At 37.0% G+C, this 15,822-nt stretch overlaps 1 protein-coding gene across 3 annotated transcripts in view; it reads right to left on the reverse strand.

Annotated features, from left to right (window-relative positions):
• Positions 1–436: 436 nt before the first annotated feature.
• alk (ALK receptor tyrosine kinase) overlaps positions 437–15,822 on the reverse strand; it is a 392,513-nt gene continuing 377,127 nt past the window's right edge. For all 3 annotated transcript variants that reach the window (XM_051869284.1, XM_051869283.1, XM_051869286.1), the window contains exons 23-29: positions 15,618–15,747; positions 13,813–13,910; positions 12,048–12,140; positions 4,881–4,982; positions 4,591–4,725; positions 4,070–4,160; positions 437–3,673 (exon numbers count right to left, since the gene is read on the reverse strand). In XM_051869284.1, coding sequence (XP_051725244.1) covers positions 2,705–3,673; positions 4,070–4,160; positions 4,591–4,725; positions 4,881–4,982; positions 12,048–12,140; positions 13,813–13,910; positions 15,618–15,747 — 1,618 coding nt within the window. In that variant the 3' untranslated portion in view covers positions 437–2,704. The remainder of the gene's footprint in view (positions 3,674–4,069; positions 4,161–4,590; positions 4,726–4,880; positions 4,983–12,047; positions 12,141–13,812; positions 13,911–15,617; positions 15,748–15,822) is intronic.

A 15,822-nucleotide genomic window follows, 5' to 3' on the forward strand; every position in this document is an offset into this window, starting at 1 on the left:
TATTGCTCAGTTAACCAGGTGGTCAGCTCTAGGAAGTGTCTCTTGCTTGTAACCCCTCCAGGGACAGAGAATGTTCCATCTGCCACCCACTCCAATCAGGCTAAGAGAGGATCCACTTAATCATAGAGGCTACTTTGCTCTTAGGATCCTTTAATTTAGCATTTTTGTAGCCTTTCCTTCATAGATATTGTAGTCTTCCCTAAAACTCTACAGGCTGTTCCTTTGACGCCATGGCTTGGTTTTCACTCTATGTATTTTCTGCTGATAGACCTTATATAGACAGAGGTGTACCTCTGTTTGAAAGCCTGCCTAATTAATTATTACGTGAGACTATGATTTAGTCAAAACCATGTTTCAGCTTGTCAATGTTATGTTCTGTGATTATGTTATATGGTTATTCTTAATACACATTTTGTGTTTGGTAGCAAGGCCAGACTTATTAAATAGTCATTTATTAATTTCTCAGATCTCATCATTGAATGTCAAATTACAGAGATTAACAGATACATGATACAATAAGGTTTTACAACATTTTTTACAAGTGTGGTCACTTTGTCATTTGCGATAAGCAAAATAAAATAAAATAAATAAAATAGCAAAAAAAAAAAATCCTTAATTTTCATCTTCATGCAATACAACTCAGATTTATCTACCTTCCCTAAACATATCAGACAGCTTCCAAACCTCAGCTGTTAACTGACCAAGTAAAGCCAAAAATATTTCTCTCTCAAAAAACAGCATTTTACATTTAAATATACCATTTATGGTAAACAGAGTCGCATCAGAGCTAACAAAGTGTCTATGACATGGTAAATTATGATATCATAAAGTCAAGAGGGATATAAATGAATCAACATTTTAAGAATATTTCAGTTATTCTGTGATGATATTAATATAGAACTTTCTATGAAGGTTAAAAATAAAGATAAAATTATTATTGAAAATTAATAAAAATAAAGACAAAACATTTTTTTTTTCACAAGACCACTATTTAACAAAAAAACTGTAAAAATTGCCACAAGATTTTCCTTTGTAAAACCCTCACTATCAAAGACACTACAGCAGATCTTTCTGATAGTATAAAAAGAATGTCCAACATTTGCTTTTGAAATAGCAGCTTGATAGAACTGAACAGTAAGCAATATGACTGTAACAATGACTGTTTAGACATTAAAGTGACAAATTATGTGAAAATGAATTTCCCTCATCAATACGCTTGAAATTCCAAAGTCCTTTACTCAAATAAACAAGAATCGATGGAGCATGAAAGACAGTTAATGATGTTCTGCGCAGTTGTAAGGCTCTTATGTACACAACATCATTTTTTTTCAATGTCAATGCCAAACAGTAAACTAAAGGAATGATGGATATTATTTCTAAAAGTACATTGCTGAAATTTTTTCTCACACAGTCAGAGCTAAAGTTTCATACAGCATAAACTCAAAGCCCTTTCACAAGACTCTTGTCAACATTCCCTAATGCATTGAACTCTAAGTGAAACATCACATCTACAGCATCATACTGGTCTTGTGTTGTGTCCAAGTCCAACTTTCCATGCTCAACGTTCAAACAATTTTAAAGCCATTTTCTCCTGACATTTCAAAATGCAGTTTATGGTTACTGAACAATTTGCAAGATGTATCATTATGTGGGCGGTTTAGGTGTGCTAGATACATAGAGTACAGAACAATGCCAAAGGCTGTTCCTTGCTGTGATTTCGAAGCTGGTATGCGAATGCCTTTAACCAAAGTTCCTTGGTCAACCAGCTTTACCAGAAAGACCATGCTGGTTGATAACCTTCACCAACTAAGACTTGCCGGTGAACCTCTTGGCAATGCTGGCTTTTCTGATCCAGACCAGCACCAAACCTGAAAATCAATACTAGCTTAAGCTCATCTTCTCTCAACTAGCGTATCGTGGCATTCAGGATTCAGTCTTAAAGTAACTGACAGGAATTTCCTGTTATAAGCTTAAATAAAGATTGCTTTCACTATGTTTACTTTTAATGTTGAAGTCCGTGACATGAGTCCTGTGAAAGAGCTTTCACTCATTGGTCCTTAAACAGTTGCTACATCTTTCTATTCCAACACCATAGCAACAGTTTTTCTCACTCCAAAAAGCCACCAACGCTCATCAGTTTCACACACATAGCCATTAGATATTTCTGTAATTCATTATGTTTGACGAGAGATGAAAACTGCTGCGTTTAAAAGCCAACCAAGTCCAAGAGTGAACAAAATGATATGTAATGAATGGGGGGGCAGTTTGCTTTCTGAAGCACACCCATTAATAATTTACATGACCTCCAAATAATAAATTAACAAATGAATAAATAAACAAGCAGGCAAGCAAACATCAACAAACCCGTTTTATTTTTTTTTCTCCCCCATTATGGAAAAATATCACTGATATAATATAGTCTTTTTCACAGAATTAGTCCTTGTGAGGGCTTAATCAGTTATTTTTTGTTTCTCAAATGTGGCTTTCAGAAACTCAACAGTTCAGTTTCTTTATCCAATCGACAATCTGTTTCAATGACTGATGCTTAGGGAAAGTTTTTCCGAGTTTCCAGTGCAGAACCTTTCTAGTTACATACTCATGGCTGAAAAGCACAAGGAAAAAGCACAAAGGGGCTTGGCAAAGGTGGACGCAGATGGACAGCACAGTGTTTTGCAAAGTGGGCACTGATAGAGAGCGTGCACGGTTACAGCACAGTGGCGTTGTGTCCTTCCATTTTCGGGAGTCTGGGGTCCTGCACTGTACCCATCGTGACCAAAAGCGGGCGGCTGTCCTCGGAGCCACTGGCCCGAGCCAAAGAGATAGGCCTCTGCTGGCCAGGGTGTGGTGGGGGAGGCTGGGTGCCCGGCATGGGCTCCATGGGCAGGCCCTGTTCCTGGTAGCCATACCCAATGTTCCCACATGGGAAGCGGCGTAGTCTGTAGAGTGGAACTGGTGCTAGGGTGGCCGAATCCAGGAGTAAAGGGGTCGGGGCAGGTGGAGGAGGAGGGGGCAAAAGCGGTCGACACACGACTTGTTGCTGCTGCTGTTGTTGCTGCTGTTGCTGTTGGCGCTGGAGCTGCTGCTGTTGGTGCTGCTGCAGTTTGTGATGTTGCTGCAGGCCCAAAGCTTCAGCTACTGTCACAGTCCGGCCTGCTTGTTCCTGCCCTTCACCTGGGATCCTTGGGCCACTCACCTGCCTTTGTGCCTGGGCCTGCTGCCTCTTCTGCTGCTGCTGTAGAAACCACGAGCCATAGGTAGGGTTCCACAGGTTGGTGGGCTTCCCGTTACGACTCTCTTTCTCTGAAGGGTGGGCCTGCATGAAGCCCAAATTCACATGCCCTCCATCCTGGGTGGTCAGGGGAGTTGTAGAGGAGGGTTTGGCGGCTGGTATGGGGGCAGTGACTACTGGGGGTTGGAGGTGGTGATGGGGATGAGGCTGAGATGGGGGAGCAGGTGGTAGTTTGTTGTCAGAAGAGTGGCTGGCCATGAGAATGACCTCCCCATCTCTCTTAGCCTGATCGGAATGGGCGGCAGATGGAGCATCCTCCGTGCCTTGAGGGGTTACAAGCAAGGAGGGTGCAGAAGGGTCTTCGGGACGCATGGGTACCCTCTCTTCTTCCTCAGGGATGGGGCCGTACTCGACAGGCAAAGGCACATTCACCACATCTGGATCCTAAGGGAATTGAAAAGTCTGTTATCTATCCAAGCAGTCAAAACTTGCCAGTTTTAAAGGTGATGAAAATCGTTGGTAAGATCAAGGCTTTAATGATTTAATAAATCAAAACAAAACAATAATAAATTCTAACATAAACAATAATAAATGAACTAAAAATGTGACACAAAGATAATAAACATTGTAACTTAAATTAAATAAGCCAAATTAACCAGTGAATTAAGACAAAGGTTGTTCCATACAATGTGCTCTGCTTTATACTTTGGCAAAATCCATGCATACTGTGAGAAGTATACATAATAAATATCAAACTATTGGAAATAGTATGGCAATATGCAAATTCTAACAAGCCTACTGTTGAACAGCAAGAACAGACAAAGTTTTCAGATATAGTACCTGTAGACAATAGTCAATCCTCTCCAGAATAGTTGAGAAGTTTGGTCTGTCTTCTGGTTGATGCTGCCAACTCTGTGTCATTATCCGATACCTATTTTACAAACAAAATAACATTTGAATTCTCTTCCTTTTCAGTTTTATCTTCACTAGATATCACGGAATTACTGTCTCAATTGAATGAGAATAGGTTTTATTAATTTCAGAGATAAAGTAAGTCTTTTTCAGTTTTATTTCAAAGATCAGCTCGCCAGATCAGGTTAAATTAGAAACTGAATTAAATCAAAACTCCAGCTAGGAAAATTTGATTATTATTTGATTAGTATATTTTCAGAGACAGAAAAGATAAAGCAGTGAGAAAATGAATGGGGAATGAAAAATTGAGAATTAGAATGCATATGCATCAGACAATGAAAGATTCTTGATTTTTAAGAACACAGTGTACTGCTGGCCGACATTTAATGCAATCTATTTCTGTTATATGGAGCGCTGCATAAATATTCTGCATATTTGAGTCCACTCACACTGGCCCAGGGCAGTTTTTGGGCGGGTCCATTCGGCCTCCATTAGTAACAAACTCCAACACTTCTTGGTTACTGCGACTTGGGTATGGCATATAGCCCAGCGAGAAGATCTCCCACAGCAGAACACCAAATGACCTGAAAAACAAGTCAGAAGGAGGGAAAGTGAATGGCAGAATGAGACGAAAGCATAGTAATTACAGAAAAATATTATTACAGTGTGAAAAACAGTGGGGTTGCGATAGCATATGAAAGAACTCGAAGCAAATATGTAATTATATTACAGCGCTCACCATGTATCTGTTTTTGAGGTAAAGATTCCCTCCATAAAGGCCTCAGGAGGCATCCATTTGACTGGCAGCATAGCGCGGCCTCCTTTCCTGTAATAGCTGGCTCTGTGGAAAAACACATGCCCAGACAAAAAAAAGAGACATTGTTATGAATGCCCACAGTAGACAGAAACAGAGTGAAGTGACTTATTAACTCCAGTCGCAGAACAGAGAGTGAAAAAGCAAGGGAAAATGAAAGGCACAGAAATTGCATGGAAAGACATAAAGGAGAAACTCCACGTGTGACTTATGCAAGGATGGAATTCATCACCATGTTCTCTTGATCTGATCCTTAGTCACTAAATTGTTCACTAAATGATTAATTGTGTGCATATGGCTTGGCTTTGTGACAAAAGAAAAAGCAATATTCTAAAATAATTACTATTCATTTAAAAAATTGGAGTGTATTGCTTGAATAACCTAATTGTTCTCTTCTACCAGACCAGAATTAAAGAGACAAGTTTTCTTAAACGGTTTATGGAAAGTGAATGACCTAGTTCATTTGAGATGCATTGCTTAATTTGCATGTTTTACTCATGGTATAAAATATGCAGATGTTCTAGACAAGCAAAGTAAATTAGCTAAATGTTGAATCTATACCCAGCAACTAGATTTGTCTGTCTTGGGTCCTAACCATCAATCCTCCTGTTTTTTTTTTTTTTTTTTTTTAGGGTTGGGGTTTATGAAAAGTGACTGAGTTCATTTAAGGTGCTTTGCACTCTAAAAAGAAATTCAGTAGACCTATCACCACAACTTAAAGTTAAAAATTCTAATTTATTAATTAAACATTATTTTGATGAGTTCTGTTGACATAATAATGTTGATCATTACATCAGCTTAGTATTGTTTGTAATTTAAACTGAAATCTGTGTTAATTGATTAAATAAATAAACAAACAAACAAACAAGTAAATAGTAGTACCTTAATGTAATTGTCTTAACTTTAAAAATGTGGCATGTGGAGTTCACAGCATGCTTTGCACATGACTGGATAAGGAGAATAAAGTAAAAAAAAATACGTGCCATTTCATGTGCTTTTCAGTAAAGGGAAAGGCCTGTAAGTGTTTAATGCTGTTATGTTTGACATTTAAAAGTTTGTTGTTTTTTGTGGTTTTGTGATGAGTAGTGATTGTGGTTAGGTTGAGGTTGAGTACATTAAGGAAGGGACTACATTGACCAGCACTGACTGTGCTAATTCCAGTGAGAAATATTATCCTACTCTGCCATTAAATTTACATGTTAAACAAGTTACATTTAGCATGTGCTATGCTAGCTGTTAATTTGAACTCAAATAGTTAAGATTAAATGGTTCCGGGGCCACCACTAAATTATGTTGAAATTAAATTAGTTGAAAAAACTAAATTTTTTCAGTAATCAGCTTGAACTTTTGTGTTTATGCTACAAATTACATTCCTCTAATGTAGTTATTTGTTGGTTAAACATAAATTCATCATAAGTTGCATAACTCAAAAGTCAACATTTGTTTTTAGAACGTGATTAATTTGCATAAAACAAAATATGCAGTTCTGGACAAGCAAAGTAAAGTTTATCTGTCTGTCTTGGGTCATGATCATCAAACTTTCTGATTCCAGAAGGGTAAGTTAAGGTTAGGATAGACAGGGTTAGGGTTTATGGAAAGTGACTGACCTAGTTCATTTGAGATGCCTCGCTTAATTCACATGTTTTACTTATAAAATATGCAGAAGTTCTGCACAAGCAAAGTAAATTAACTAAATGTTGAATCAACTTCCAGACACTAGATCTGTCTTGGGTCCTGACCATCAAACTCTAATCTTAAGAGTGATAAATTAGGGTTAGGTTGTTAATGTTAGTCCTAGTTCATTTAAGATGTCTTGCTTAATTTTTTTATTTTTATTTTTTTTATTGAATTATGGTATTGAACTATGGTTTAATGGTATACTTATAGACTAGTTAAGTACATTTCCTGAGATGACTAAAATGAATCAAGGCAACTGTTTCCCCATTCCTACTAAAGTGAATCAGGTAGTCATTGATATTGATAAAAATGTTGGCTCAGGACCAAAAAAGGATGTTGATCCAAAAACATGTTTTATTAGAGTAAATCATGTCATGCCCACTAATACCAAGACTGCACCTTAACAGGACTCACATGTAAGACATATTTAAATTCAGATGCAATTTAGTTTAATGGCACTATGCGATGAATATGATCTAAAAAATGATCTGCACTGTGCTTTGGACACCATGGGCCAGATTTACTAACAGCTTGCGCCAGCGCAAACCTTCTTTTGGCATTAAAAAACTTCTGTCGGGATTTACTAAAGACACGCAGTGCAAAATTAGCACTGAAAAGCCGTGGACTGAGTTGTTTTTGCGGCTGACCTTATTGCATATGCATTTGTAGGAGTTTCCCTTTCAGACGCAAAATTTACGGGAGGAGAGTATTTAAATGAATCACGCAACGTGATTTACTAATCTCAATTTACTGGTATTTGCGCCATTATTTAACACCCAAAAAAAGCATGTCTTAACCCATTTTGCGACATGGCTGCATGGCACAGAGAGCGCGTGGCAGAAGGGATATTAGGCCTATATATGTGTACGTATTTGTCAGATTACATGTAACAAGTTGCGCTTGTGTCGACCTGCAGCTGATGAGAGCATCAGCTCTGCTTATTTGCGTCCCAACACTTATTTTGCGCTGCTCTTGTTAGATTGCGTTGGCCATTATATAAATGATTGTGACTGCGTCTGTGTTCTTTAATTTGCACGTCAGCAGTAGATCGCGCGCAAAATTTGCCATTTGTGGAATTGCACTCTCATGCTAATTTGCCCCATTTAGTAAATCTGGCCCTATATGTGAGATACTTAATTTGCACACAAGTAAGTGTCATGTGAAGGTACAGTAGCAGTAACAGCATTATATTTTCATTTAGGTAGATTTTATAAAAAGTGATGTGGAAAATCAAAAAGCATAAACAGATTTTAGCTGCTAAAATATTCAACATCCTGTCTGCAATTTTTCATTAGATTAATATTTACTGAAGCAGATCCCAAACTGTGCCATGCATAAAAAAATAATTTGTTTTAAATCTCTATAACACTGTTATAACACAGTTATTATTTACTTATTACAGTTCACAAAAAAATAAATTCTGTCATCAGTTACATTATTGTGTTTTTCAAAACCTTTATGACTTAATTTATTTGGTGGAACACAAAAGGGGATATTTTGAAAGATGTCTCCTTGTTGTTGGGTCTCAAGTCTCAATGATATATTATGTGCCAAGTTGCAAGAAAAACCTTAAAGGGATACCTTTAAGGTTTTTCTTGCAACTTGGCACATAATATCATTGAGACCTGGGACTCAGCAAAAACAACCTACTATAAAAAAAAATAAAATAAATAAAAAATAAAAAAAACCCAAACACCTCAAACAATCCTGGCAACCTCCCAGAACACCCTTATACTGTGTAGGTGAGTTCTGCACAGGCAATCCCACACATTTATTAAAAAAAAGTACAAATGTGGTTTTACTGAATGCCATATCTGAATGTCTTATCTGAGAGACTTTCCTCACATTTCTCATGGTGCGATCACTGAGTCTGAAACCGTTTTCCTCACCCAAAGCTGATGTTATCAAGATCTATTTCCAAAACCTGACCCTCTGCTGACAACAGTGGAAAAGAAATAAAGTGTGAGAAAAAGAAAAACGACAGACAAATAGGTCTTTTTTTTTTTTTTTTGCCATCAGCTATCCTGAGGTTGCTAAAGCAATAATCTTGGGATGGTATTATGCTGAGCATTTATCACAAAAAGAAAATGAGAGGCTGAGGCTGAAAAGATATAATACCCACTATCTCCTAAACAAAAGCGTTTGCACTTTTGACAAAATCTTGATGATGCTGGTCTTATCGGGCTTTGGTTCTATATAAACTAGTGTGTAGCCTTCTGGGATTGTGGCAGCGAGGCCTGTTCCACCTCCTGCATGAAAACACACCTCACACACTAACATTACACTCATGTTTCCAGCAATCTCACTCATGCGAATGGACCTCACATGTCAGGACTCAAGGGAAACCAACAATGAAACCCTTTGAAGTAGGAAATCAAGAAGATCACAGAGAACCTTTGTATTGCTCCTGACTATCTGGTCCCTGGTGGGATGGTTTGCTGCCACAGTTGAGGAGATGGAGGAAAAATATAAACCAGTGGAGGCAAAGTTTGGGATGTTGGACACTAAGGACATTAAGGTAAAGACACTAAGTTCATAAACACAATTTATGAGATAAACCAAAATAAATTCCTCACCATATTCGTATTTCGAATGTCAGTTTAAAAAAAAAAAAAAAAAAAAAAAAAAAAATAGTACTGTGTGGGTATGGCTGCATACGAACATAGATACTTCCCTCCTATATACAATAGTAGGCAAAAAAAAAAAAAAACAGTATGTGAAAAGGGTAGTATGTCCAAATTCACAGTATTCATAAAACCATAGGCACAAATTACTTGGATGACCTGCTACTTTTGACAAGAGCCTGAAGTGTGCATCCAATGCACAATTTATTATCCCATGAGTGCCACAGGAGAGGTCGCATAATAATGACAGCAAGACAATATGTCCGGATTACATTCATACTACACACATTCTTACTATATAGAACATACTTTTTTAATGTTTGTGGAGTAATTCCTTGTTCAAAAGAAGGACCTACTCAGAAGTAAACAAGCAGCCTATTAATTTATGAAACTGAGAAAGGAAGTGACAACAGGAAATTCGGATGTGCAAAACATATACATAATTCAAAATCGACTGTGTGTGTTTAGACTCCAAAAAAAAAAGATTTTCTCGTTCTAGAGAGTATTTGATTGGGCAAAAATATATGTAGAGCAATAATTTTAATCATCAATATTTTAAGTTCATTTTCCTGGAAGACAAAAATCTTTAAATGTGAATTGTACTGCTAAATACTGCATTTCATCATTTACATGTACACCAGCACATAGATGACAAGGACTAAATGGCAAGGACTAAAAATTCTAACTTTGATTTATCATTTTTAATTAGGCATTAATTAGGCTGATTTAGGATGAAGGTTTTTCAGGGGGCTTACAGGATGCTCTTGTATTTAAAAACAGCAAGTCAGAAAAGAATACACCATCAAGGGATTTCAACAATTATTCAATAATTCAACAAAATAAATACACGTCGTATCAGTAACTCTATAATGTTCAAAACTCTAGCAGTCCTCACAAAACAATGAATTGTGCATAAAACCAGAAACAGGTTTGGACTACACTAGCTGTGTTTTGATGGCTATAGAGGTGTTTGATTTTCATTTTTTTTGTAATACTGTAATACTTTTAAGCATGGAGCTTTAAAGAGGATCAATTTAGAGATGCAGCTTGTCAGAAAGAGTTTTAGTATGCTAACAGTCTTACTGTTTGCTGTCAACACGCTAAAACCCCCTAAAAGACTTCTAAATTCATCCTGTTTGAAGCACTATGCTAAAAAATACTGAACATAAAATACTAGATAAACTAGTCAACTTCACTAATTGGCTTTTGGACGACCATCCCGACTTATCCCTAGTGATAATGAAAGGGTGTCGAAAATTTGAAGTAACCCCTAAGGGTTAACCATGTCAATTAAATTGATCACATCTCAGCATCCTCAACGCTCAGAAGGTGAGATAAAATATTCACGCAAACCTCCACGGTAATTCTCCCCATCCCCAATCACTCTGAACTCCTGTCCTGTCTGCAGAACTCAGCGGGAAAATGCAAGAAAAATCTACATCAGCAATTAGAGCACGCTTTTATGGCAACGCTCCGGAGGGAGTAAAACAAGGCTCCATCTTTTCCCTTCAGCTTTTCTCTGGCTAATAATACCCTTCTTTCACCAGCTAAGTGAGCCATTTTCAGACACACGTTCCAGTAGCGGTTGAGAGGCATTCAAGCTCACAACTCCTTTCATTTCATCACAGCGTGCCGCCATCTCATCTGACGAATAATGTCAAAGGACGATTTGCACTACTGCCAAATTGTGTATTTCTCTAAAGACAGTATCTGAAAATATAGCTTATGAAGACGTGGAGATTGTTAGTTAGATTCTTATCTTTCTAAACAGCACATGGCTTCACTGTCTTCTGATAACCAAAACTCTAATATATAATTGTATGTATGCATGTAAGTATGTATGTATGGATTGATTGAGTGCTTGATTTACTGAAGGGACATCAGTGGTGTAATTGCTTGCTGTTGACCTGAACCGAACATGCATAAGTCACTGTGCAGTTTCGCATTATGGAAAAGAGCGCTAGTGGCATTTTGATAATAACTTTTGTGCTCCTTCCACTGAAAAAAAAAAGAAAAAAAAAAAAAAAAAAGTTTTGAGCAGCTCTTTAAATAAAATGATCATTTCCCCATCGGTTTGAATGATGCTTCTGAATGTAATGACACATAAATCTGAAGTAAAACTTGTTAAAGTCTTATAAGAGCTTATAATGTTCTTCTTTCCAGTATTAAAAAAATGTAAACAATGCACATTATGCATGGTAATGCATAGAAGTTCTGGAAGTAATTCTGCAAGTAATGTCCAATTATAATCAGAGAGAGAGAGAAAAAAATCAATTTTCCATTCCATGCATTCAGAAAATTAATTTTCTACCATATACACACTCTAGGAGTGGTATGGCAGTATGTTATATCAAGCAGCTATGGTTTGTACAAAAGAGAGAGAAAACATTTGACTAGTGTTACCCCAAGTAAACCTCAGTGTAAATAATAAGGAAATAGAAATCTACCCTTTGAATTAGCTGAGCACTTATTTAGTTTGCTTGACTCTTGCCTTAAAATGAGAAATATGTTGATAATAAAAGCTCGCAATTGGATTTTCAGAATGAGATACGCTTTCATCTTTTCTCAGCTGAAATACAGTGGAGGAAAAACCGCAGCCACATAACACTGTTTCAAATTTTATAGCCAATTGAAAATAAAAACACAGATGCAAAACAGAACTGTCATTTTTTTCAAATATGAGTCTGCCATCTTTCTGTGAACTGGTGCATGAATATTTAATTAATTTATTTATTCCCCCATTTTAAAGTGACTTTTGAGCTCATGATGCCATATAAAATATGTACCATACCTGTAGATGTCTCTGGCCATGCCAAAGTCACCAATCTTAGCCACCCTCCCTGAACCTTTGCAGGTCAGAAGACAGTTCCTGGCAGCAATATCCCTGTCAAGAATAAAAGAGTGATTATTTTGACTGTTACATTTAGCAGACAGACACATTTACATCCAATATTTGCTCTATTTAAAATAGAATAATGATTTAAAAATTCAGTATAACCATATTTTATGCTGAGAAATATTTTCACAAACTGTAACTCTGCCAGCTTAAGATTTTTAGCATTGTTCAACAACATTATTGTGGACTGTTTCCAGTCCTGTTACTGTACATAACATTCTTGAAAATTCAGTATAGTTTTCTTAGACTATACTGGTACTTTTGCCAAAAGAAAAAGAATAATTCTAAAGCAATCTTTAATAATTCTAGTATCAATGCCCAATCGTGTCTGTTGTCTAATTACTAATGTCTACTTTGTATTTTAAGAGGTATTTGCACCATTGTGAGATGCTGTTCATACATATTTAGAGCATGCAAAATGAATGAAACCACATCTACAATGCTAGCAATGTGACAAAGAAAGAACACTCCAATTATAAACATTGAAGCTGTCAACACTGCAAGTGTTTGAAACCACCATTAAGCACAAACTCTGTCCGTATAAATGGAAACATTCTAAAGTCACTGGCAGTAGCCTATAGATAGACTTTTGTGAAACTCAAAGCAACATTACATTAATTAACAGTGCTTTGCTTTTTCATTCTGCATTTCTTTTTTTTTTTTTTTAAATATATATACAAATATATTACTTATTTTAGCATCTATTTTTTTCCGATGGTACTTAGATACTGTAGGATGAATAAACGTCAGAATAAATAAACTCCTGACAGCTGTAGGGGTTCTCACATGTGGAATCAAAATATGTTTTGTGTTATAGTCATACGTCACTTGAGGTGACTGAGTATCAGATAACTAAAAAATGTGTTTTTCAAAGTGTTTTACCTTACAGTACCCTTAGTATTCAGAGATTTGTTTGAGACTGTTATAGCTAGATATACTTTAGATATTCTGAGCACATCAATAAAATATTCCTTCCGGGTTTACCTGCTTCAACACCTCACATATAAACAAAAACATAAACAAAAACCTGTACTTGTTGTCAGGCTTCTTGTCTAAGTGTGTGGTTCTTGGCCAAAAAAGCTACGATGTGGTTTACAGTTATGAGGACAGTAAGACGTCTTGATCTGAAAGACTATTCTTGTTTCTTTTTGAAGGTCATGTCATGAAAGTCATGTTTCCAATTACTTGTAGTACTACTTGAAGACATTTTGTGTTGAACACCTTTTATCTGACAGCATGTATTATGCCTTTTATGCTAAAAAAAAAATCCTGAAAGGGCAAAACGATCAACCCCTCTGGGTTTTAACCAAAAAGTTGAAGTTGAACACGAAGGCCCAGATACATTTTAACTCAGCTGTGTGAGGAACTTTAGTTGGAAACTGCAGATGGGTAAGTGTCTCAGCGTCCCTGTTTTATAGCTGGATTGATGACTGGACTGCTCATGTAGCATAAATGAGCTCTAAGTGGACTCATTTTTCATGCTATTCTGGATGAGAGTGTCAAAACGAAGCAGAACTCCCATTGCAGGTACAACAGGGAAGCAGAAGTCCTGAACGAAGTGGAGGAGTGCTGAATTTGTGCTGACTTCAGAAAAAAGCAGATCATCCATCTGTTGTTAAATTGATCTGTAATAAGTGTAGGTGTGTTGGGTTGTTGGTACCTGTGGATGAACTGGTTCTCTTCTAAGTACTGGCAGCCACGGGCGATGTCTCTGGCTATGTTCAGAAGATCTACCATGGTTAGACTTGAAGGGTACTCCTGGGAAACAGAAAGTCAGAATGCTGGGTATACAACTTGATCTCATGAGAATTTGTGTTTTTGTACATAAAGTTCATGAAGCTTCGGAGCGTTATGAATCTTTTGTGTCGAATCAGCGGTTCGGAGCACCAAAGTCACGTGATTTCAGCAGTTTGGCGGTTTGACACGCGATCCAAAACGCAAAAGATTCATAACGATCCGAAGCTTAATGAAGCAGTGTTTTGAAATCGGCCATCACTATATGTCGTTATTTTGTTTTTTGGCGCACCAAAAATATTCTCGTCGCTTTATAATATTAATATTGAACCACTGTACTCACATGAACTGATTTAAATATGTTTTTAGTACATTAATGGATCTTGAGAGAGGAAGTGTCATTGCTGGCAATGCAGGCCTCACTGAGCCATCGGATTTCAACAAAAATATCTTAATTTGTGTTCCGAAGATGAACAAAGGTCTTACGGGTGTGGAACGGCATGAGGGTGAGTAATAAATTACATTATTTTCATTTTTGGGTGAACTAACCCTTTAACAACATCTAGAACATAAATTATTTATGTATCAGCAACAATAAATACATACAAATGTTTATGAATCCTTATTTAATCTAATACTGAGTTCATGGAATTAATGTAATTTCATAATTCTATTGTCTTTGAAATAAATGTAATTTCTATTGAAACTTGTGTTATGTATTTAAATAAATTTGTAATTACACATTTGTAATGATGACGTTTTAATTGAGCACATTTAAAACTTTAAATGAAATATCACACTACAGTTAAAAATATAACCAAGTACTTTTTCATGACTTTTTGGTGCACTAAGGGTGTGCTCACACTTGGCATATTTGGTTTGATTAAAACCATCTCTGGTGCGATTGCTCTGTTAGTGCGGTTCATTTGAACACTGCCATCCGAACCCTTGTGCACAGAGAAAAATGTGGGTCTCGGTCCACTTCCAAATAAACTCTGATGAGGTTCGACTGAAATATAAATACAACCCTTAAACTCACTTCTCAGTGCACTTATAAATGAAAGAATTAATTAATAAATGAATGAATGAATAATCCACAAGCAAACTGTTTGAATTTGTGTTTCATGAAAAAACAAGATACAAACTAATGAAAAATAACTTAATAAGGTTTATGTATGCAATATAAAACACTGCGAGCATTCTGTGCCTGAATCTCTCTCACTCTCTCTAGCTGCTTTTCCACCGTCGGGCTGAACTGTTCTAAGAACAGTAAGGAACGGTTTCAGTTATATTTCCACTTGAGCCTGGTACAGCACGGCATGATTCCAAACCGTTCTCTGCCCGGATTTCTCAGCGTGCATGTATGCATGTAGTGACGTCGCCGCTCAGGATTGGTCACTTGTCTGTTGCCTGGCTGCCAGTTTCTCTGTAGCTGGCCAAGCATGCTATTTGTGCGAGGTAAACACAAGATAATAATAACATTAAAAGAAATATCTGATTATCCTTCATATCGCGGTCACTATTTGCATCTCTTATCCATCTGTAAACTCTTGCATTACCAAGACAGTTTTTGTATTGGATTTCAAAGAGTTCTATTGTCAGTCCCACAGTGGAAAATGAAACCATATCCGTACCAGCTGAGCCGGATCGGCACGGAACGAACGGTTAAGCAACGAGAACAGTTTGGCCCGACAGTGGAAAAGTGGCTTCTCTGTGTGTGTGTTTGCCTACTAGTCTGGGTCTAGTTTCCCTCAGGAAGCTCTTGAGATCCCCTCCGGCCATCAGTTCCAGCAGAATGAAGCGAGGCAGAGCCTGGAGACTCACCCCGATACATCGCACAATGTTTTGGTGACTAAACTTGCTGTCAGAGGAAGAGAAAAAGAAATGTGGTCTTTTTGCTATACGTCCTGATAAATTAGCATGTGAAATGACGTAT

This window comes from Ctenopharyngodon idella, chromosome 17 (assembly GCF_019924925.1).
Source record: "Ctenopharyngodon idella isolate HZGC_01 chromosome 17, HZGC01, whole genome shotgun sequence".
NCBI lineage: Eukaryota > Metazoa > Chordata > Actinopteri > Cypriniformes > Xenocyprididae > Ctenopharyngodon > Ctenopharyngodon idella.